Source organism: Ischnura elegans, chromosome 1 (assembly GCF_921293095.1).
Source record: "Ischnura elegans chromosome 1, ioIscEleg1.1, whole genome shotgun sequence".
Classification (NCBI taxonomy): Eukaryota; Metazoa; Arthropoda; class Insecta; order Odonata; family Coenagrionidae; genus Ischnura; species Ischnura elegans.
Window position 1 is genome coordinate 119,656,260 of NC_060246.1, and position 23,293 is coordinate 119,679,552.

The window sequence follows — 23,293 nt, forward strand, 5'->3', positions numbered from 1 at the left end:
GAGCCCAAAACTGCATTGGTCTGCTGTTAAAACATCCTATTCATTAAGAAAACCTGGTGTATCCAGCCAAGGGGAGTATCAATCATGACTGGCCTATGATACTATTGCCAAAACAACTGTATATATACAGATCACTGGCCAACAATGTTGATCCTAAGATTGGTTTGATACGGCTCTCCACTCAATTCTTCTATCGACTAATTTGACCAATGTACCCTCTCGAGTAGTCTCCACCTGGAGATCCGAAGGGGGACTAGTTTACCTCCAGAATATTTTACTCAAGAGAATTCCATTATATATGTCATAATATAAAGTGAGTGGAGTATAGCTGAGACTCCTCAGGATAATAAAGGGATGGTTTCCCCTGGCCTTCCACATCGCAGTACTACAGCCATTAAAGTATATATTACCACCCCAAAAGTGAAATGTGTGTCTACCACATCCATATATATGAAGAAGAGCTGCTGCCCTCTCCCGTGATTGATGAGAGGCATAATTATTGGTGGCCTCCAGTCGCCAAGTCACTGCCTCTTCACAGGTTACCTTATCATTTAATGGTCTACCTTACACAAGGATACGATCGCCAATACCCCCTCAGAATGCCTGCAGTCGAATAACTGCTATCCAATGGTGGATTGCAGTTATATATAGACAGAATAGATAGTAAAAGGTAAAATATAATGATTTGACCCTCCCTATCCCCCAAAACATCAACCAATCCACCATTTGATTGCAGTTATTCGAATTTTGTGCATTTTCTTATGCATCAAATTGAAAACTATACCTATTACTTCTTTCCCCAATGCTCTCTAATTAAGAGATTTAAACATTATAATTGAGGAGTTTTGAGCAATTAACTATCATTCCACAGAAACATTGACTCAAATCCACTTTGATTTTTATTCAGCACTAGTCAGTATCCTTATTCTAAATTTACTGTTGCTTATTCGTTAATAGTTTTGGAAAAATATGATTGAAAACCCAATATGAAGTTTTGATTGTGTAAGTGCATTATGTAAACCTCCAACAAAAATTTGGTAGTTTGCTGAATGCTGCTCATGAATATTTTGTGTTTTTTTCATGAAATATATTCATAATGTGGTATTATACTTGATTTATCTCTGTTTTTTTTATTAGTAGACGCAACTCCTCACATCAGTGCCCAAAAATTAACCTAGCCCACAGATTACCAGATATACCACGATGTGTATAACACAAGGCATATTGTTATCTCATAAAGTTGAATAGCAGTAATAAAATACATTAATATTAGTAAGTGATTATCTGTATGCTTCTCTTAAGCTGCATTGATGTGGTATGGCGTGCATTTTTGCCAGACCACTGAAACAGTATCTTTAAACGATCCCGCTTCTGCCGCTTGTTGTTCGGTGCGATAAACCGCTTTCTGTTGTTTTGGAGTCGGGGTTGACCTGCACCTGAGTTGACGTGACTTCAAGATATTCGTAAGGATGAATTTCCTGATAAATTTTGCCAGCTGTGATGTCTATTTACCGCTGAAGTGAAAAACCGTGCAAGTTTTTTCGAGTTTGAATTCAAGTTGATGCTGACACATTTCTCGCCATGCTGCTTGCATGTAATCCAATTAAGTGCACTACTATGTTATCTAATTAATGAAACAACTAGTAGAGTTTGTAGTTGATACGGCAGTCTCAACGAAAACCAGGAGCTTTGAATGAGTGATGTCTCTAACAGATGACGAAGAGCGAAATGAAGATAATATTGATACCAAATCTAGTAATTCAGGGACATCAGTGCAAACATCAAACAAAATGTATACGTTTGGGAGAGAGTTCTGTTTTATATTGGCTTTGGCGATCACGTCATATGCTGCTCTTCAGAAAGTGTATGTGTGGTTGTTCCTTCATGAATTATTTTCGACTGTTATTATTATAAGTTATTCGTTGGTAGGCTTACGAACGTCGTGTTTACAAGTCAAGTGTTTTGCCTTTGATTTTTTGTCAATGAATTGTACTCATTCATTTAAATTCAATCTTTCAGTATTCCTAAAGTATCAATGAGTTCGCCGGCATCACCATTTTTTCATGAAACATCACTAGTGGCCGACTTCTATAGAGGTCAACTAGGACCAGCCTTGTCTAGGGTTGTGAGATCCGATGTATCCTTCGTCATGTTTTATGCGCCTTGGGACGCTGAAAGCCAGTTAGTACGACAAGAATTTGATGCCGCAGCGAAATACTATCATCGTGAGGTGTGTCCCTTTATTTTTTTACCTGTGTAATAAGTCTTAAAGTGTTTTTTTCACAATCTCTTTAGTCCTGTCAAAGCATTCCATACGATTGCTGTCGGACTAGGCCAATAATATCAGTGCATTTATGACGAAGTCACGGCCAATTGGTGCGTAAGTTCTTTTTCAGCAGTAAAAGGAATGCCCATCAAAATCCAGTCGCCGTTTTCCGAGACTGTTGGGTGAATGAGTTGGATTATTTTCGTTGTATTAAAAATAATTTTGATGGAAGCATTGAGTTTTACTTTAGTGGACGCTACGATAAGCCTTTCAAAGCAGATAGAAGGTTATATTATTTTCCTTTGGGCCTTGTAATGTGAAGGGCAGAGATATTCTGTTTTACTTCTCTATGAAGCAAGATCAACTTGAAATAATAAGGTGACACTTAGGAACGAGGGTATGATGAATATGGTAGTTCGAATGAATTTTACTGCCGTTTACAAGTCTTGACACCCAAAAAATCATTCTAAAGCAAAAAAAAAAACTGTTGGTCTTATTTTCCTAACAAAATTAGGAGTAGGTGGAAGTGTCAGAATAGGGAAAGGTGTGGGAAGGACGGTTGTGTGTTGTTTGTAAGGTACAGGGGAAAGGGAGGTACAATGCCATGGTTGAAAGAGCTGGAACGATAGAAGCAAAGACAGGTTAAGTAAGGGGAACAAGGGTTGTTGTGAAGTCATGTCAATTCAAATGTAAAGGAGGATGGGATGATTTTAAGAATTTCAAAAATTCAGTCAAAGTCTATTTGTCAATATATGTATAAGTGTTGGCATTAAAATAGAGGTTGCCTTGTTTCTATGAGATTCTAGGTGAAATGAGATTAGAAAAAAAATAATTATTATAAGTATTTCCTCTTAGTTATGTCCTTTACTGTGGTTATTGTTTCAACGTCTGAATGGTATGTATAGATGTCATAGCTGAAGAATGTTATTTCGAATGTCCATTGGGTAATTATGCATTCACACCTGGTCTATTGCAGTTAGCTCGAGCAACAACCTCACAGGGAGGTCTCTGCAAATAGTTTTGGTTCTGCTTGTGCTTGATAATCTTTAATGTTGGTTTACATCTGTTTCTCAGTTTTTATCCCTCATCAAAGTTAAAATATTTTCCTTCCAATCACAATTATATAGATTTCTTAGCTATGTATTTTCACGGCGTGAATGCATTTAAATTCAATAACCTCTTTGCTGAATCTTTGTTACACCCCTGAAGTGATACGTTATGGAAATGAATAAACAACCAGAACTGACTGATTTTCTTTTGGCTTATGAGAATGATTTTTTTCAGAAAAATAATTTCCAGAAAAAAAGTGTCTGAGAAATATTGATTTTGGCATGGTAAACACTCAGGGGTCAAAAATTCCACTGAGGAAAATTACTCACTTTGAATGCTAAGGAATTTTAAGTTTAGGCTGTAGCCTTGGGAATGTGGCCTCTGTAAATACTCAAAGAGACAGTAATTATGTTATAACAAGTTGTAGGTCACATATAGTATTTTTAAGGGTTAGGCAATTTGGCCTAGCATAGGATTTGAAATAGACTTAAGATAATCTTCAAAATTACTTCTGTAATTTTTACTGACATCAATAGGTTTTAAATAAAATTATAATGCTAAATGATTTCACTCTGTCTTGCAAAATGTAGCATTTTTAGGTTTATTTTTCATTAATGCATTCTTACCAGCTTTTTTTTACACTTTTCCAAATTCTTATAAATTTCAATATCTCCAATGTTTTGGGGAATTTTTGTACGAAGGTCATATATAACCCCTAGTTCATAATTTGTATACCTATACAGTTTGAGAACTCCAAGCTAGACAAAAAATGCTTTTGACTGATGCACTGAAGAGATAATTCAGTCCCTCGTCAAGAATGGAGATGGTAATTTTGTCTTCTGCAACTTCTTTGAACTTCTGAGTTCATGACTTAAAAAATATAATATAATGAAGCTAAAGAAATTAATTTAAATGAAAAGTTATTTTTAGACAATCTTCAATTGTTTTTATGCCTTAGAGCCATATTAATCAAATGTGCATACAAAAAGTTGCAAAAATTTGTTTCGAGTATCTCCTTGGCTATATTCCTCCACTTCACCCCTCATTACTTAAGGCTAGAGCTTATTTAGGAATCAATTCAAAAAGCCCAATAGATCATAGGTGAAATGTATTTCAATAGAACTTAAAAACCTCCTAATATCATTGAATAGGCTCTAGACTACTCCTTAAAGGTATGGGACTCAAATAGCATCCATGGCAAAATTTTCCAGAGCATCGAATAATTTTTCTAGTTATTTTGGTTGTTAAATTCGAGCATGTCCTGTCGGTGATTGAATACTGTATGGATAAGAATGTGAGCTGATCATAGCATAGACCTCTACGTTACAACAAGGCTTAAAATTACAGCAAGCCATGCCTGTCATTCCAGACTTCATTGGTATCCTAATTTGTGCCCAAAGGAAGGAAAAAAATTTACTGGAAGTACTCGTTCTTTTATGATTATGATAAAGCCTCAAAAAACTTAATCAATGGGGGTCAGTCATGAAAATTATTTACTGTACTTTGTTGCCTGAATAGTGTCCATAAATGAATTTTCATGGCTTATTTATCATTATACAGCCTCTAAGCTTGAAATGAGGTCACAAGAGCTGCCCAAAAGTTAAAGCCATTCTCATGAATAATTCAAAACATTCACTTTTATTTTATTTTTATGTTCATAATTCACATTAATGAAACAATATGGTATTATTTATGCACACAGTTAGGTACTTAAGAGTACTTTAAGGTCTCATTGTGAGCTTTCGTCCGTGTAAACTTTGGCTTCATTATCTTTTCAGATTTCTGAATTCAAATGGATTACTTTGTTAGTACAAATTTTTAACATCCCATAGGGTTGGGCATAATTTTCAATAATTATAATAGCAGGAATTAATAAGCATTTCTTTGCGGAATGAATAATTATGATATAATAATTCTATTTTTCGTATTTTTAGCGGTGCAATTGCATACATTTGCCTGATCTTAAAATTTTTTTCAACTTCCTCAGGTTTATTTTGCAGCTGTGAATTGCTGGCAGCCAGAAAGCGAGTGCAGACGGCAGTTCCCTAAAGTGCATCAATTCCCAGTTTTTATAGTTTATGGCTTAATGAGAGGACTGAAAGGTTTAGAATACCGTGGGCCAAGAACAATGCCATATATGGTCCATTTTCTTAAGTCTGTTCTCCATCCATTTACTCGCATCGAGTACCCAGCTGAGGTCACAAAATTAATGACCAAGTATGATGTAAGTAAATTATTATATTTTAACCAATTATTCATTTTTTTCATCACATTCATGGGTTTATTACAGCCTTAAAAAGTGCTTATCTCGGGGTCAGTGTCCAAATTTAATGCCAACTATGGAAGAATATTATTTTATTTGAAAATTTACAAAATATTGTTTATTCTTAGTGCATTTGGCTTATCAATTAATTTGTTGCTAAGATGACCTTGTATTTTGCCTTTTTTTCAATAGCATTGCTTTAAGGGTAGCCCGGAGTGTTGTATGGATATTACCTACATACTTTATTTTTTTATTATGTACATACTTCTTTATGAATCATTTTATATGACTGAATCTCAGTACCAAGTATAAATGTTAAAACATTAAACTCCCTACTGACCGGGCTATTGATGGGGATAGGCACCACTAATGATCGGTAAACATAGATCAAAACTTTCACTTTTATTTTTTTTGTTGTTCATAATTCACGTTAATCAAACTATGTGGTATTATTTATGCGCATAGAAAGTTATTTTACATTCCTTTAATGACTCTTTGAGAGCTTTCTTCACCCAACTGTGAATCTTTTTAATGTCATTGTATTCGTAATCCCATTACTCCATACTCTACCACAATCTATCTATGCGGGTGAGCGCTTGGCTGTGACTTATGAGATTGCTACTCTCTTTGTCTTTTCTACCATTTCCCCAGCTGCCTTCAGTTCCTCGCCTTCCTTCCTCTCCAATTTTATGTTGACTGGTCATGGCGCAAACAATATCTGTATCCATCATGTGTAGTATGCCTGGCTCATTTTCATCTCTGTCAGGCCACTAGGTTCCCTGCATCTGCATATTCAAATTCCTTCATAGTTTTCAATGCCAAGCATTCGGTGTAACTGCGGAAGACCTACTGCTCCCAGGCAGTGGCGGATCCAGGATAGGGACAAAGGGGGGGGGAGCTAAGTGGGGGTTAAAATTTCAGCAGTAGTAGGGGTCAGAAAAAAAATTAACCATTCTATCTAGTGTAAATTAGATACCCAAGGCGGGGGGGGGGGGGGGGGGGGCTACAGCCCCTTTAGCTCCCCCCCCCATAGATCCGCCACTGCTCCCAGGCAGTAATTGATTAGTTACTGACTGGGTGTACTCCCATGAGTCCGCAAAAAGTAATCACCGTGTTGAGAAAGATGAGGCGTAAATGAGATCTCAGGACCATTCGTGTCTGTGTGCAATGAAATCTCCGCTTCCTGTAGGCTTTATTCAACCGCATTCAAGGCTGTGGCAATAATTGTGTATTTGTGTGATGAAAAGTACATTTAAAGATGGATAATATGCCATGGGAAAATTTACATGGGAAACGGCAAGCTATATTCATGCATAAGCTATGTAAAAAATATGTTGGCAGAAACATTAAATAATAATAATAATAATATATAATTTATTCCATTTACAATCAAATATTACATTTTAGAACATAGTTAAATAATTTTGGAATATATAGGTACCCCTTTGAGTAGTTTTGGGGCTACCATCTTAAACTTTTTACATGGGTCTGGTGCTAGCACACATGAGAAGTAAAATTTCTTTGTATTCAGTTATTTGTTCTATTGCCGATTGCATTCATTATTACAAAACGTATTTCAAATATTTAGACAAGGATAACTATTTTTATTATATAACGCATAATTACATACATAGAATATACAATATACCTTTTATTGTAGACTTTTTAACCCACCTTTCTTAGTAGAAACTCTACTTCCTCACACCTCATAAGCCATTTTTTTACTGCGGATGCAAATCCCCATCTTTTTTCCGAGTTTGCTACATTACTCGGCAACATGCTAAACAATTTAGGCCCTAAGTAATTGTACGACTGTCGATAAATTTCGGTCGTCGGCCTAGGTATATGGAAGTTTCTCCAAGCTCTAATGTCATAGTTTTGTGGTCGGGCCTTTTCACCACTACGGTTATAGAATATTCTAAGGACTTTATAAATGAATAAATGCCTTAGTGGGAGGATATCTAATTTTTTGAACAGAGGAAATGAGTGGCTTTTCCTATATGATCGTGTTATAACCCTGATAACCCTTTTTTGCGCCACTATCAATGGATTAATGTTGATAAAATATGCTCCACCCCAGCAGGCTATTCCGTATTGCAATCTTGAATTAACGAGAGCATAATATACCATTTTTAACACTGATTCAGGGCATATGTATCTGAGGAAGTAGAATTTTCTTACAATAGAAATCATTTCTGATTTTAATTTATTTATGTGAGACTTCCATTTACAATTTTGGTCAAAATATATACCTAAATATTTTATGTGACTAACCTGTTCTATCAAAATACATTTATCACAGGAAGTGACATTATCTTTTATACAATTTGCACATTGATAGTATAGTTTACTTTTGTTTGAGGTAGATTTACTCATGCTAAACATAATATATTTCGTTTTTTCACTTAACAACATATAATTAGCCGAAAACCACATATTGAGTGTTAATAGATCACTTTGTATGTGTTCATATAGATCATCAACACTATTAACAGAGTAACTTAGTGCAGTGTCATCTGCGAATGACGTTAATTGACCTTTAAACCTGCCAGCACATAAATTGTTTACATATATTAAAAACAGTATGGGTCCTAACACAGAACCCTGTGGCACACCACAGGTGAGTCGAATCTTTTCGCTGTAGCAATTTTTGAGACGCACACATTGATCTCGATCACAAAGATAGCTTTGAAACCAATCATATGCGGTTCCACGTATACCCGCTTCCCATAATCGATTCATTAGTATATTATGATTAATGGAGTCGAAGGCTTTGGTAATGTCTACAAATAAGCCAGCAACTCTACAGTTCTTATTCAGTCCGTCGTTCAGCTCTGAACAGAATTTTAATAATGCATCCTCTGTACTCTTACCACTCATAAATCCAAATTGGTTTTTATTGAAAAAACTATGCTTATTTAGAAATTTAAGAAGTCTGACTTTAACAACTTTTTCTATTATTTTAGCAAATACAGATAATAGGGATATTGGTCTGTAATTATTTACGTTCATTTTATCACCTTTTTTAAAAATTGGTATCACTATTGCAGTTTTTAATTGTTTAGGAAATATTCCAGTATACATACTTAGATTAGCAATATGGGCAAGGACCTCCGAAATATTTGCATTTACTTCTTTTATAACTTGTGTAGAAATATTATCAACACCTTTAGATTTTTTAGACTTTAATTCCTTAATAATGCTGCTTATTTCTTTCGCATCAGTAGGAACAAAAAACAGTGAGTCAATTGAATTGGAGGTTGGGAATATTTCTTTGTATTTATTCGTATTACTTTCAAAATAATTGTTCTGGGTCAATGCTTGAATTACTTTACCATAATGTGAACTAAATTCGTTTACAATGTCCTGGCACTTAGTGACAACGATACCATTACTAGTTCTAATTTTTACACAATTCTCATTTCCTTGCTTTCCTCCCGTGAGTGAATCTAAAATGCGCCATTGAGCAGCGGTATTATTGACATTACTATCAAATAGGTCCCTGTAATACTTTTCTTTGCGCTTTTTAATATCATATTCTAGTCTTTGCGTGTACGATACGTAGTACCTATTTAGCTTTTCATTTTCAGGGTGTTTCCTCATTTTTTTGTACAGAAAATTTCGCCTAGAAATTCTCTCGCATAAAGCGTAAGTCATCCATGGCCTCTTCATTCCTCCCGATCTGTTACTGTCTGACACGTATTCAGCTTTTTCAATGCAGCATTTCAATTTATTTATAAATATTTCATAGGCTTCATTGACATTTTGTTGTGAATAAACATCATTCCAGTCGCATCTTAGCAAACTATTATTTAGATGGTTAAAGTTTATCCGGCAATGGCTTCGATAAACTCGTTCGTACATATTAATGGGTACATTAATATTTAAAGAACATGATACAGCATGATGGTCTGTTAAACCCCAATCGTCCGCTCTTCCCTCATACTTATAGTTATCTCTACTTCTGCAAAAAATGTGATCTATACATGTACTACCCGTTTTGCTAATTCTAGTTGGTACTCGAATAAGCTGGTCCAGTCCATGACTAGCCATAAGGGTTTGATATTCAAAGGAAATATCGTTGGGTTGTAATATACATAAATTAATATCACCAATTACAATTAAATTCCTCTCACGAGAGATGGTTAATACATTCTCCAATTCACTCAAAAAATGTTCAACAGGGTTAAAATTAAGTCTATATGCACCAATAATGCTTATCCAAGAAGAGTCATTTATCCCTACTGATATTTTAACCATATCAGCAGTTTTTAATTCACCCAGATCAATAGAAAAACACTCATAAGTATCTGCTACATATGCAATAACTCCTCCAGCCCTGTAGTTATTATTACACACATCAAAACTCCGATAGCCAGTTATTTGATACATAGATACTTCAGTGTCATTGACCCAAATTTCTGTCAAAACTATTACAGCGGGTTTTATATCGAGATTGATTAGTTGAAATACAAATTTATCAAAATTAGCTCTTAGACTTCTTATATTTTGGTGCAAGACAAGGAACCTGCCACCATTAAATCCACTATCATTAACAGTACTCTGCATTTTGTTAGTAAAGATAGGTTGAAGACATACGTAACTCACTCACAGAATGCTTACAGTTTCTCCAAGTCATCAGAGGATTTCAGAGTGATTACTTGATCATTCTCCTTCTTCCTCATGAGTATTGTCCCATGCCTTAGCCATAAGTATTTGTATCCCTTTTCTTTCTTCGCAAGACGCGCAGCAGCGAAGAGTCTCCTCCGACCTGGACTCAGGCTCTCGTTTATGTACACCGGAGTATCGGTCGCCAAGCCCAGGTGCCGTGTGGAGAAGGTCCTTTTCACTCGCCTCTTTTGAAGAATTTCTTCTTTTGTATACCTACGGACGAATTTGACTATGATACCTCTCGTTCCGCCTTCGTGTCCCTTCTTTCCCAATCGGTGGCATGTGTTCACCATATCGTCGGTTATTTTTACACCAAGGGCGTCCCCCACACTTTTCACGATTTCTAAGGTATTTTCATTTGGTTGCTGGGGAATGCCGTGTATTTCAAGGTCATTAACGCAAGAATATTGCTCTTGGTCGTCTAACCTCTTTTCTAATTCACTCACTCGAGATTTTAAGCCAACATTTTCTTGCCTAAGCAAGTCTATTGTCGCTAAATATTCAGCAATCTGCGTTGAGTTTTCTTGAAGCACTTTAGTATTTTCATCTAATCTATTGTGCACAAACTCAATAGCCTTGTTCAAGTCCAATTCCATGCGTTTCCTGTCCTCTTTAGCTTCTTCTAGAAGGTTTATAATATGAGAGATACTAGCAGTGTCCGTATCCGCCAGTGGAACTACTGACATGCTCTTACGTTTTTCCGCAGCACAGGTAGGACAACGCCAACTTTGCTTTTCAGCGCTAATATACTCGATATCCTCTTTGGACAAGTGAACACAAGTAGCGTGACACTGGGTTTGACATTCACTGCAGGTAATCCTTAGCTGGCGCTTAAGAACATTCACATTACATACACTGCAATTAGCCATTTTAAACTGCGGTTTCCACTTAATATTAGTAACTCGAGCTTCTAAATTGAGTAGGAAGTTATCCTCGTAATTGAATGCACTTATACTCTGGACGCAACTGAACACATCACTGAGGCACCTGCCTGTCTCGAGCGAAGCACCAGCCCACGTCTGTCTCGCGTGGAAGCTCAACCATGAAATTCACAGAGTAGAGACAGAAAGAGACATAAATTGATAAAATAAATCCTTTAAAGGACATCTGAACGCCAAATTGTGACACTTTTTAACTGTCCATTGCCCTCTGGTTATGTGAGAGGAAGCATTGCTTTTCTGATATTTTCTGAGCCGTGAGTCCAATACAGCTCAACTTGCACTAGCAAATTTTTTTAAAGCATTGTTTGGAATGGTGACCTATATTGATGCATCCATGCAGTAATTCCGGTGATTTTGAATCCGATTTTTTTTTTATAAAGATCACGGAAAATATTGAGCTACTGTGAAAATCATACACTGATATACCGCAGCCGGGTAGTTTGGAATCTGCTGTGCATGCTTCAAAGTAATTTATGCTATTATGCGATTGTTTTTCAGCTCATGGAAAACCACAAAACATCCATTGGTGATGTTGAACTTTAATATGTTGTTGATAAAATTTCCTGTTGAAATACGATAATTTTGCAGCAAATTTTGTGAATTAATAATGATTTTTCCTTGTAGTATGGATTTCCCAAAAATGAAATACTTGGTATTCCAATTTTTTTCTAACATCATTGTATCTAGAAATGGCAGTCCTGTTTTTTGAAATTCTTTTGGAATTTCGTAATTTCATCAAAAGTGAAAATTTCCTACCTCTTAATATTATGTTTTATGAAGGCAGTTCTAATTGAAATATTTAGTGTTGTGTCTCCTTGCATTAAAATATGGTAATACAGTTTTTTTTGCATCTGATTTTATTTTTTATATAAAGATCACGGAAAATATTGAAGGAGCGTGGAACTTGTGCCTGAACAATCTGCAACATGGATAATTCGCTCATGGATAATTGGAGTTTCTGTATATTGATAAATGATTATAGATTTACTTCGTCTTGAAGCTATTTCGTTGTCTTTATTCAGTATTAAATAATTTGTGCTTGCTGCAGGTTAACATATTTGGCATGTAAAGTTTTAATAAACTTCAGTTTTTATTTTGTAACTTTTTAGCCATCACTCTAATAAGATATGCTTAGATAAACTTAGCTTAGGATGTTGGACTATGTATTGGAGATTCCTTAGTTCCAATATAATTTATCTGTAGATATTCCCTCCTTGAAGTCTTGGTGGTGTGAGTTTTTACTTTTATGGACTCCCTGTGGAATATTGGATAGTTTAATGGACTTTAATGGCCATTGAATTTCACATTCCAGTGACTTGGATTGGTATAAGCTCTTTCCTCACCTGCCTACATTCAGGTTGAAATGATTGAGTTTCAGAGTTTTTTCTTAGTTTTTCTTGTTTATGTGTGTCATATTGATCCATTTGCACACTGTTGAGAGTTATTAATGGTCAATTATGCATTTGCTTTAGGCTGTTGCTGTGGGATTTTTTGATATGCATGGTTCCTCCAGGAATATAGGGTTCTCGGCATTCCATAGTGCTTCTGTGAAGCATTTAGAGACCCATCCTTTTGGAAATGTTCGGTTTGCTGTTGTTACCAATCCTGCTGCTATGTCAAGATTTGATGTGCCTGGTGCAAACAGGAGTCAGTTGGGATACCCATTGGTCAAGTTGTACTTATGGAATGAAACCTTGGTGAGTTCATATTCTGTTCTGGATAAAAATTTAATGAGTGAAGCAGTGGCGTAACAAAGGGGGGGGGGGGGCATGAGGGGATATATTCCCCCCCAAAGCCTCAGAGAAATAAAAAATATTCAAAACTATTTTATAGTTTTTTGACGTATAATTTCTGCATCTGCGTAAAGTTAAATTTTTAGTGCCAAAATTATGCAAAATGTATTTCCAGGCATGGTCATTTCTCAAAAATTTTCCCAGAGGGAGAGTTGATTGGGGGGGGGGGGGTGTCGCCACCCCATCCTCCCCCCCAAGCACATTCCTAGTTATGCCACTGGAGTGAAGTATAATTTTACACATGAACGCTATCAGTGCTATGTGAGACATTCCTTGAATACAATTTTTAATGCCTGGCTAAATTGGCTGATCATATGTTTGAAAATCAACATTTTTATATGATTTGTATGGCCATGAAGGTAAAATTATAATTGAAAAAAGTCACAAAGTTCGTTGAATTTTTTTAGATGTTAAAAAACAGCTATTCTGTGTTTTTACCAACCATCAGTAGCATTGAGGATATGTTAGATTTTGCCATATCTCGTTGTGGACTCAAAATTATTCTTTGTTTTTTGGTATGGGTGTTGTAATATGCTCACAGCTAGTTAACGAGGCATATGTATGTATTTAAAATATCAAGCAAGACGTACCTACTAACATGTGCTGTTTAAACAGCTTTTTTCACTTTAAAAAATATAAGAACTGGAGTAAAATCACCAAAACTGAGGGAATAAATATTTTATATAATGGAAAATGCCCTGAGTCTTTCTTTAAATATGTAGAAACTCCACCAAATCATGCCTGAAATGAGGTTTTTGCTGTTCACCTTCCTCAAATGCCATGGAAGAAAAAACTGTAAATACGAAAGACTGGTAGAATTAGGTGGTTTTATTCAATGCTTTCGGATGTATGTAATGAGGAAGTTTAATGAGTAATGTCCGAGGGATTATGAGCACTCGTTATACCTGGGTTCTACTGTCAGGGATGGTAAGTGAAACGAAATGAAAATTTTTCGTTTCAACTCTGAGGGAAATGAAAATACGAGGCCTCGCTTTAATTTCGTTCCTGCATGAAATTAAAATCACCAAGGAGTTTGGTTTTGACATGGGATGAAACTTTACTCCCAGGAACGAAACTAAACTAATCAAAACTCTGCTGCTCATAGTTAAGTTTCGATCTCAGAGGTTGAGTGAAGAGGGAAAATAGGCAATATTTTCAACCCATTACAATTGGCATATGTGTAGAGTGGTCAAAACATCGAGCCTAAGATTCAAATGGCCAGTTTGTGTTCACCGTTCTCCTGTCAGTGGTAAAAATATGAGTGCCCCATGTAGTAGGGTGAACCTCTACTTCATTCAACCATACTTAGTACATATTGGAGTGTGGGTCAAAACTAAACTGTTCGGGAGGTGGGGGGTGAGGCACATGGTCCCTCCAGTGTATAACGTTATCTATGTTTCGTTTCGTCCCAGAGTTTTAGTTTATATTTTGACACGAAGTAGTCTTGAATCTGATTTCGTTTTGACCCTAATATAGCTCCTCGGGTTTAAATACATTTCGTTTCTTTTCTACATTTTGCTCCTGAGAATGAAACTATTGAAATTTTACTGGTTTTGACTTTTGTTTAGTTTCTATTGCCATTCCTGCCCACTGTATATTTTTTTTGGTAATATCACTTGAGAAAAAAATCTTTTGTTTAGATAGATGTTCATGCTCCCATTAATGAAAAGTATTTCAAAATGAAAATCCAGAATTGTGTAATCTGTACATGTTCAATAAATGGCTCAGTAAAATTTTACACCACACAGCAGGAAGTAATTGTATTCTCTGACATGCATCAAAATAAGATTAAATGAAATTATGTATCTGGATTGTATAATTTTCAGAATTCTCCATGTGTGCTCTTCCCTGATATTTAAATACTTTTCATAGTAACTTTTTATTTTGATTATTCTCATAAAACGTTTCCAGGATTAACATAACCAAGAAATTTTTTCTTTCTCTGCAATTTTAGGAGTACCCTGGCACATCTTTCAATGAAGATTCTCTCATCGATTGGATTGATAAGCACCTCCATGCTGTGGCTATATGGGTCTCTCCTCCAGGTGTGAAAAGTCACACTCTTTCTCACTTTGTGGACAAAGGACCTGTACTATTTTTATTTACGCCAAGGAATCCTTTTAGAGAAGATAATCCAAATTTTAATGTGGTTAGTTTGTTTTTATAGTATTTCGGGATTGTATTTTTAAAGGATATTAATGCCAATTACCCATATCTTCTCTTAATATATTTAAAATAATGGCTTTATTTAAGTTTAGTTAACAGTGTGAAATGTGAGTTCTTATTGAGTATAATTATATCTTTGCTGCATATTTTTTGCTTTTGCAGCTGCGAGAAGTGGCTCTTGAATACTATAATTGTAACAGCAATTCCAAGGTAAATGAACTGATTCAGGAAATATTATCTTCTCGTGAAGGTAAGTCATCTTATTAAGGTGCATTGAGATGATGTGAAGGGATATGCATCATGAGTGGAATTAATTGTGTGTGTGGAATATTTTGCTAGGAGCTTTCTGCCTATACATATATCTCTGTCACAAATGAATATGGTTTCAAAATTTACAAATTGAACAGTTTTTAACTAGTATTAGCTATGTATTTAATTTGGTCTACGTGTATGTGTGTTTCCAATGTCAGTGTGAATTTTTGCCAGATTTAAAAGTTTTTCTTTCTCTCAAAGGTGGGCTTTGAGGATTTAGAAACTATAAATAAGTTGCTATGAACCATGAATTAAATGAGAACACAGTTTGTTTTGCCTAAGCGGAGGCCATATTGAAATATGCCTTGGGAAAAACATTGGCCTAGTTAAAGGAAATGAATTCCCAAGATCATACTTTTTTGTAGACATGTTAAGGGATTATATTGATTGGAAGGATTTGAATTGAAGGAAGGTACATACACAGGAAGGCAGCAAATCAAATTGATGTTCAAAATACACAAGATATTTCCAATACACACAAATCAAACTCACACAGCTTTTTTCCAAGAAAAAAATTTCTGTAAAGGCCTCAAGTATGTGCTGACTCAGGTTTGCGATTATTTTACTGCAAGAATCGATGGTTACCCACCCTGGAAAGGGGTTGTACAACCTCCAAGGTCTATCCACTACTGTCCGTAAAAATGCAAGACACACAAGTTTGAGGAGCTCTATCATCTAAACGAGATAATAAATTTCAATACAACAAAAAGCATACGTAAGAGAATTTATTACTACGTTGGATCATTTACTTAAAAAAATTTCCACTCCGTATTATTTCATATGTTTAATTTTCTCTAAAAAAAGTACCTTTTTTTTGCTCATAAAATCAAGTTGCCCAACATTGAGCGCTTGGTATTCCCATAATTTTTGTTCAAATAACTTGGAATTTTATATAAGACAGCCAGATCTATTGTTGACAAGTTGCACATAACAAATTGTTTACACCACGAAAATTGATAGATTTGTTGTAAACAATGCATATCTTTGCTAAATTCGAAACCAATGGATAGAGGTCCGCTGGCTTCTTTCACTGCCTTTCCTGACCAATTTGGCAACAGCTGTAATCAAAACTAAGCAATTTTGTTGTATCTAGCAGCTGTCCTACATTCCCTCAACACCTGGGTGAGGGGTATCAAAAGGGAACCCGCGACATGAAACATTTCGGCCAGTTTGTAAGTTACACAGTACTATGGTTGTACCGTAGCTACCCAGCACTCAGTTTGAAAATGCCATCTTGAGTGGTTGTGTTTTGCGGTTGGACTTTTTTTTATCGTGGTTTCAGCTTTAAATATCGAACGAAGGAAAGGAAATTTAAAATGCCAAAAGCTAGTGATACCAGGGCAAGTGAATTCAACTGAAAAGGATTTTATGTGAAAGACAGAGTATTACTGTGCAAATTTTTAGCGATAAAAGATTTGAATTTGAAAGATGTGACACGTTGTTAAAGCACATCAGTAGCGATACACATGAAGGTGCGAAAGAAAGTGGACCCGCAAAACAACAGCTATCATTTGAACGCATAGTCACTCAGTCAAAGAAAGCGAAGGATGAGCTTGTTGTTGCAACTACTGAAGCATTTTTAAAGGCTTTATTTAGTGTAGAGGAACTTGACAATCCAAACATTCTGGAATGGCTCTCGAAGTACCTATATACATAACTAGGTAGTGGAGATTTGCTGTTTGCCAATCGTATTCGCCAAGACTACATACTTGAACCATTCATATACCTTGAACCAATAATACTTGCGAACCATTTCCTTCAGTTAGTTTTATCAGAAATTTTGTACAATCGAAATTATGTTAAATGTTATGTAAAATGCTTAATAAAAGTACATATAAGTATTCATGAAACATGTACCATAAAATAATAAAACGCCTATAAACATGGAAAAATTGTAGCATTATAATAACACCACCAAGATTTTCTATAACACCGAAATATTATGGTTTCAAAACGAATTTTAGCAAAAAATAAAACCACTTTCACGGACCTCTACCTATATTGTATCCTCATGTTAGAAAATTTTACCATAAATTCCCAAGAGGAACAGGCACTCATGCATTATGTACAGGTCAACCTTTTTGATTTTAATCGGCTTATCTCCAAAATTTCAAGTATTTCACTGACTAATACATTGTGTGCAGGACACAGACTGAACCTTGACTTCTGAAATTCATAGTCTTGGAACTATTTTGATTGTGTCGTGTGGCTTTAGCTCAGATTTGAGGCTCAACCAGTTGTCTTCATTGAAGTCCTTTTTCCAACAGGTTGCCATCCTTGATGGAGCGAAAGGGCTTAGCATCTAGTAATATGAGCCTCGGTACAATTAGCCACTGCAGTATTACTTAACTGCTTATTTTCTTGGAGGTTTGGTCAGTATGTATTTGTTATAATTGTATTAGAAAGGCCAGAAGAAAAGACAGTTTTTTTTAGCTTACAAATAAAACCTCCAAGAATGTAAGCTGTTGTAATTGATTATTCTAATGCATTGTACTCTTAATCTTGCTTATAAAATGGCATTGCATGTTTATAAGAAAAGATCTCACTAGCAAGGATCTGTCTCATCTGCTTTCATTATCCATGCTTTTGCTTTGAAGAAAAAAAGGCTTTGCCTAAAGTATAGAAATGATTTTAATATTTTTTTGGGATAAACCTCTGATTTACCTCGGGATGACCTCTGAACTCGTTTTACTTATCCTTCATACATTTTGCAAATACTATTGAAAGAATTCAACAAAGTATTGTTTTGACTTCCATGTATATTGTATTCTTTTTTCAGAAAGTAGAAGAAAATATGAGAAAACAGTCAAAAAATGTACACCTTGGATTAAGAAGAAACTGGAGACTTTAAGCCTTTATCATGATTTCAAGGAAAGTGGAAACATGCTTCACCATGTTTGCTCTTTTAGAAATGAATCGTGTTTTTGTGACAAGGATGGTGTGAAAGAAAGCTGTAAACAGCAAACTGCTCATTTATGGGGAGAATCATTTCCAGATATTTTGTATGGAGCTTGTTGCAGAGATAATCAGAACCCCTGTGTGAGACCCAAAGAAAGGGTAATGAGTGGGCCAAATTTCCATGATGATGAGCAGATATTTTTATGGCCATTTTATCAATCTAGTTCAGAAGCATTGTGGTATGATGAGCGTGTATCATTGATACAGCATCATGAGAAAGAGGAAGCATGCAAGAGACTTCTGCATGGTGAAATTTTGCACCCAGCTGTATTTCCAGATGATAATGCTTCAGAAAATGTTAGCAAGATACCAGAAAATCTCTTGCCATTAGTCAGAGGTCTAGCCTGTCGAACTAATAAGACACTATCAATTTTGGCTTTAGACTCTTTGAAGTACCATCATTTTGCCTTGGGGTTGGGTGTTGATGTACTGTCAAAGAAGGATGCTACTGCTGTTGTTATTTTACATGCAAGCGTAAGTATTTATCAATTTTTGATTTAAACTCAGATTCAGTGTCTCCATTATACTTTTTCATAGCTCTGAGTGGGGCCTAGAGTGGCTGAGATGCTCTTTCAATGGTAATTCTGAATTTTTGTTAAAAATTTCCACTAGTAAACATCACTAATTCTGACTGGGATTTTTATTAGTGTGGCTTGAGTTGGAGGGTTTTATGTTTAATTTTGGTCAAGGCCAATTATTTTTCCTTGTTGAGTTTTCTAACCTGGTGTGCACTTACGGTTGGCTCTGTTAGTTTATTCCACCGGCCATTCTAAATCTATATGCTAAAACAATTATAAATTCTTAACTTTCATCAACTCCTCTATTTAAGCAATATTTAAAATCCTTTGCATTTGTTATTTTTTCGGAATATATTCCATTAAGAAATGTCACCTGAGGGCAACCGTGTATAGATACATAGTGAAATGGTGCATCAAAACTGTTGCGTGTTGCCCTCTAGATGAAAAAATCTAAGTGCGCTAATTACAAATGAATCAGTTGTTTTTCTTCCTCAGTACCATTTTTCTTTAGTCTGGTTTCTTATCTGTTTGTCAGGGTAATTTTGGTACTCAATTGGATATTTTACAGTTTTTTTAAAGCTTCGAAGTGTAAACTTATTTGTAAATATGTAATGTAAAATTTCCTATCAGTTGCTTTAATCATTTTATAAAGATAAAGATAAAGATATTTATTCCACTGCCCCAAAATATTACTACATGTACATACATAACCAGTGAAATAGACACCCCTTAAGACATGTCTTGAATAGGGGTTGCCATTACATAAAAAATGGCAATGCTCGGCAGTACATTCTTGTAACCTTTAAACAAAACAAAAGAGGCTCTTCTATGAGTCCTCCAGAGACACATTTGTCCATGTGTGCATAAACAATCTTTAAAGCATACAAAATACAATTAGAATAAAGTAATAAGAAAATTAACATGAAATAAATTTATAATAAATTTGGTAACAAAATAAGTTTTAAGCAACTAAACGAACAGATTATTTAATTGTCTGAAATAAAAATTCAATATTTTTATTACTAAACAACCAGTCTCTCAGTTTTTTTACAAATTCATATTTGCTATTACAACCTTGTAATTTTTGCCAAAGATTCACATACAATTTTGGTGCTAAATAATTAAAGAAATTTTTATAAGTTTCAAGTTTTGGTGTAGGAATATAAGTAATTTCGTGGAATCTTAAAGTTTTTGTGCAGGGACAAGGTTTATCTCTCTTATCATTGGATATCAGCATACCTTATATCCTGTACACCTGTGCAAGAAGTTTATATTTTCTGCTATTTTTCAAAATTACTTGTCAAATATGTAATGCTGAAAATTTCATGGACTTGATGTGGTTTTATACTTGGGCATATGTGCTTATTTTATCCCATTTCAACCACTTACATAATTGCTTACTTCATTTATGTTGGGTCAAATTAGTCAAGGATATGTCATGTAGAAATGGCCGAAAAAACATGTTAATTGTTATCATTTTCTGTGGAAAGAGAAATAATATAAATTAATTTACTGCGTGCATGAAAAAATTTCAAAATTTTTACGATGCGTAATTTTACCATAATCGAAGACTGCAAGAGGATTTCAGCACTTGTCTTGCAAGGGTGTTTTTGGTTTTGTTTTAGTGTTTGCATCCTTTAAGAAAAAATGTATAAGTATGTAGTTGCAAAAATGGGAACTCCAAACTTTGACCATGAATGAAGAAGTTTTCATTTTTAACATGTTTCCTGCTGTGGATTTTAAGATGAAATCACCTAGTGCACCAAAGTGTTTTTCTTTTTCACTTTAAGACTTGGATCTTTTCCATTTGAGTTTTCTTGTGCATTCGGCTATGTGCGCTGTGCCGGTCTATGCTTTGTCGAGAGGCCAAAAAATGACTCATCCTCCAGTCATCATGGCCAAAACAGTGTGAGGATGAAGTATGCATTTAGGTCATTTCGACTGGTGGCCGTGAATGTGCTAAAAAAAACTACTAAGCCTTATTATTTTTATTTCTAGGGTGAGACTCAACATGTGATGACTGGTTCATTTAGTAAGAAATCTCTTATTGAGCTTATAAGTAACTACTCATCTGGTGCCCTGAGAAGATCATTACGTTCTGAGTCAGTCCCTGCCAATGAAGATACATCTCATAAAAATGGCCAAAAAGGGAGTACTTGTCCCCCAAATTCAATATGTGTGTTGGACCTTTCTTCAAGAACTTTCAAGGAAGTAGTGCTGGATGACAGCAAGGTTGGTTCATGCTTGCCACATTATTAGTTTGACCTCTAACCACAGTAATTTGAGGTCGGGTAATTATAATTATTGTTGTCACTAGATTTCATTACCTTCTTCTATCATTCCATGACAATAGACTTTTTTACATTTTTTTTTACTTTGTAAATACAGCTTATATAAATAGATCCATAATTTTTCAATTCCACATCTGTTGCTTACTTCTCCAGCTACTTGCTGTAAAAAATTGTCTGCATTACCCTTTTGCAAACAAGTTACTCCTTACTAACTCCTGACTCCCTTCTCGGCTAATCCCCAGCGTTTCATGTTGGCCTCATGTAGTTTGTTGTTGTTTAATTTCTTGTGAGGAAGTACTTAACAAAATGAGCATCCCTCTCGGAACAAAGTTATGAATCTTTCATTAATTAAATTTTTACCAAATATTTTTCTTTAAAATTGCATGATATTCCTAGAAAGTTGGCATCACCTTAGAGAAGGTGGTTACTTCATATTATTCTCATTATTTTGCCTTGATCTTTTCAGAATGTTGTGGTACTGTACCACTCCCCCTCCTGTGCTTTCTGTTCTTCTGTGTGGCATATTTTTCTAACTGTGGCCAGGATATTTACTACAAACACCAGTGGAAAAGAAGTTTCTAATTCTAGCATCATATTTGCTCGCATAGATGGTGATGCTAATGACCTTCCTTGGGAATACACAATGGAGTCCTTTCCTTCAATACTTTTCTTTCCTGCATACAGGTACAGTCTATGATATATTCTTTGACTACTTGACTTAGTATCTGACTTGACTGAATTTCTTACAAATTGACTTTTTCTTTGCAGGAAATCTGATAGCCGCATATTTCCTCCTAATTTACCCATGACCGTCAGCAATATTGCCCAATTTGTGGCGGCTAATCTAAGTCCAGAAGCACGAATAGAAACCCTTTTGGGAGGCTGCGATGAAATGTGCATTCGCCGAGCAAAAGTAAAATGCCTTGGCATGATCGCATCATTAATGTCCAAGAGAGAAACAACAGAAACAAGGATAAAGCATTTACTGGATAATGAGGAAGGGATTGGACTATCAAAAGAAGACTTACGAAGTTTTAAAAGGGTGCTATTTTTGCAGCATAGACGTATTTCTCTCAGGCTGCGACATGTACGAGAGACTTATTTAGCCTTGAACAGTAGACGAAACAGCCAAGTCAGCGACACATCAAGAAATGTGCCTGATATTGAAGTTATTGTGTCCAGTCTTCACAGGTATCATCGAGCACTCAGTGTTGTGAGTGCCGACCTCATCGAAAAACGAGGTCAGGAAGCTGTGAATGAATCGGTGAAGTCCGGGAAAACTGTGGGGATCGGAAATGATGTTGCAAGTGATTTTTTGTCGGGTGAATTACAGAGACCAGTAGAAAGTTCCAAAGATGCTTCCGTCACCTTTAAGGAAGAGTTGTGAATCCTATGGCCTTTGTTGCTGTGATGATGAATTTAATTTTTATGTACAAATGTTTAAACTTGGATGGGTAATTACCAACATATCCATTATGTGAAACTTTATGTATTGATTCATTGTTGAAATATATGTTATATAATATTCCATGGAGTCAATTCGATTCATGACGGAAGTAGCCTGGGGTTTCCCTCTCCATGTGAACAGCCAACCATCGATTTTCGAATTCTTTCGCCTAATTATGCTTTGGAGGAAAGACGGTGGCTGTACCATACTTCACACGAATTCTTCCACATACACCACGATAGCAAAAGGATAATCATTCCAACATAAAAATTCCGGTCAAATTTACGAAATGACATTTCCTTTGTTGGATGAGAAAAATAACAGCTACCAATCACAAATTAAACGGTGACACAAGTGAGCATCTGACAAGTTCGGTTTCTAGGAAATCGGAAATTTTGAAAACGTAATCGATTACTCAGCGTACACGACTTCCATGGAATCCATTCATGTTCCTGAGAATGAAACTGTTAACAATTTATCTCAATAGAGGCGCTGAAATCGATATTGATGATACGTTTATTTTTACGCTTAGCTAGTAATTACTTATATTTTAAGTATCTAATTATAAAGTTATGGTATTAGGCAATTATAATTAAATTTACAAAATTTTAAAATAC

General features: G+C 35.4%; 1 protein-coding gene across 1 annotated transcript; it reads left to right on the plus strand.

Moving 5' to 3' along the window:
• The first annotated feature begins 1,424 nt into the window (after positions 1–1,424).
• Positions 1,425–22,757, plus strand: LOC124168991 (thioredoxin domain-containing protein 11). Its single transcript, XM_046547437.1, has 10 exons — positions 1,425–1,864; positions 2,020–2,230; positions 5,304–5,540; positions 12,664–12,888; positions 14,939–15,133; positions 15,313–15,400; positions 18,242–18,894; positions 20,937–21,170; positions 21,696–21,913; positions 21,998–22,757. Exons 1-10 carry the CDS (start codon positions 1,701–1,703, stop codon positions 22,614–22,616), a joined length of 2,844 nt encoding a protein of 947 aa, XP_046403393.1. The 5' UTR covers positions 1,425–1,700; the 3' UTR covers positions 22,617–22,757.
• The last annotated feature ends 536 nt before the right edge of the window (positions 22,758–23,293 follow it).

Excerpts from the sequence above, each read along its gene's own strand:
- LOC124168991 (XM_046547437.1), top strand. The coding sequence starts at position 1,701 with ATGTCTCTAACAGATGACGAAGAGCGAAATGAAGATAATATTGATACC. Across the intron at positions 5,541-12,663 it reads AATTAATGACCAAGTATGAT|GCTGTTGCTGTGGGATTTTT; the intron begins GTAAGTAAATTA and ends CATTTGCTTTAG. Across the intron at positions 15,134-15,312 it reads ATAATCCAAATTTTAATGTG|CTGCGAGAAGTGGCTCTTGA; the intron begins GTTAGTTTGTTT and ends TTGCTTTTGCAG.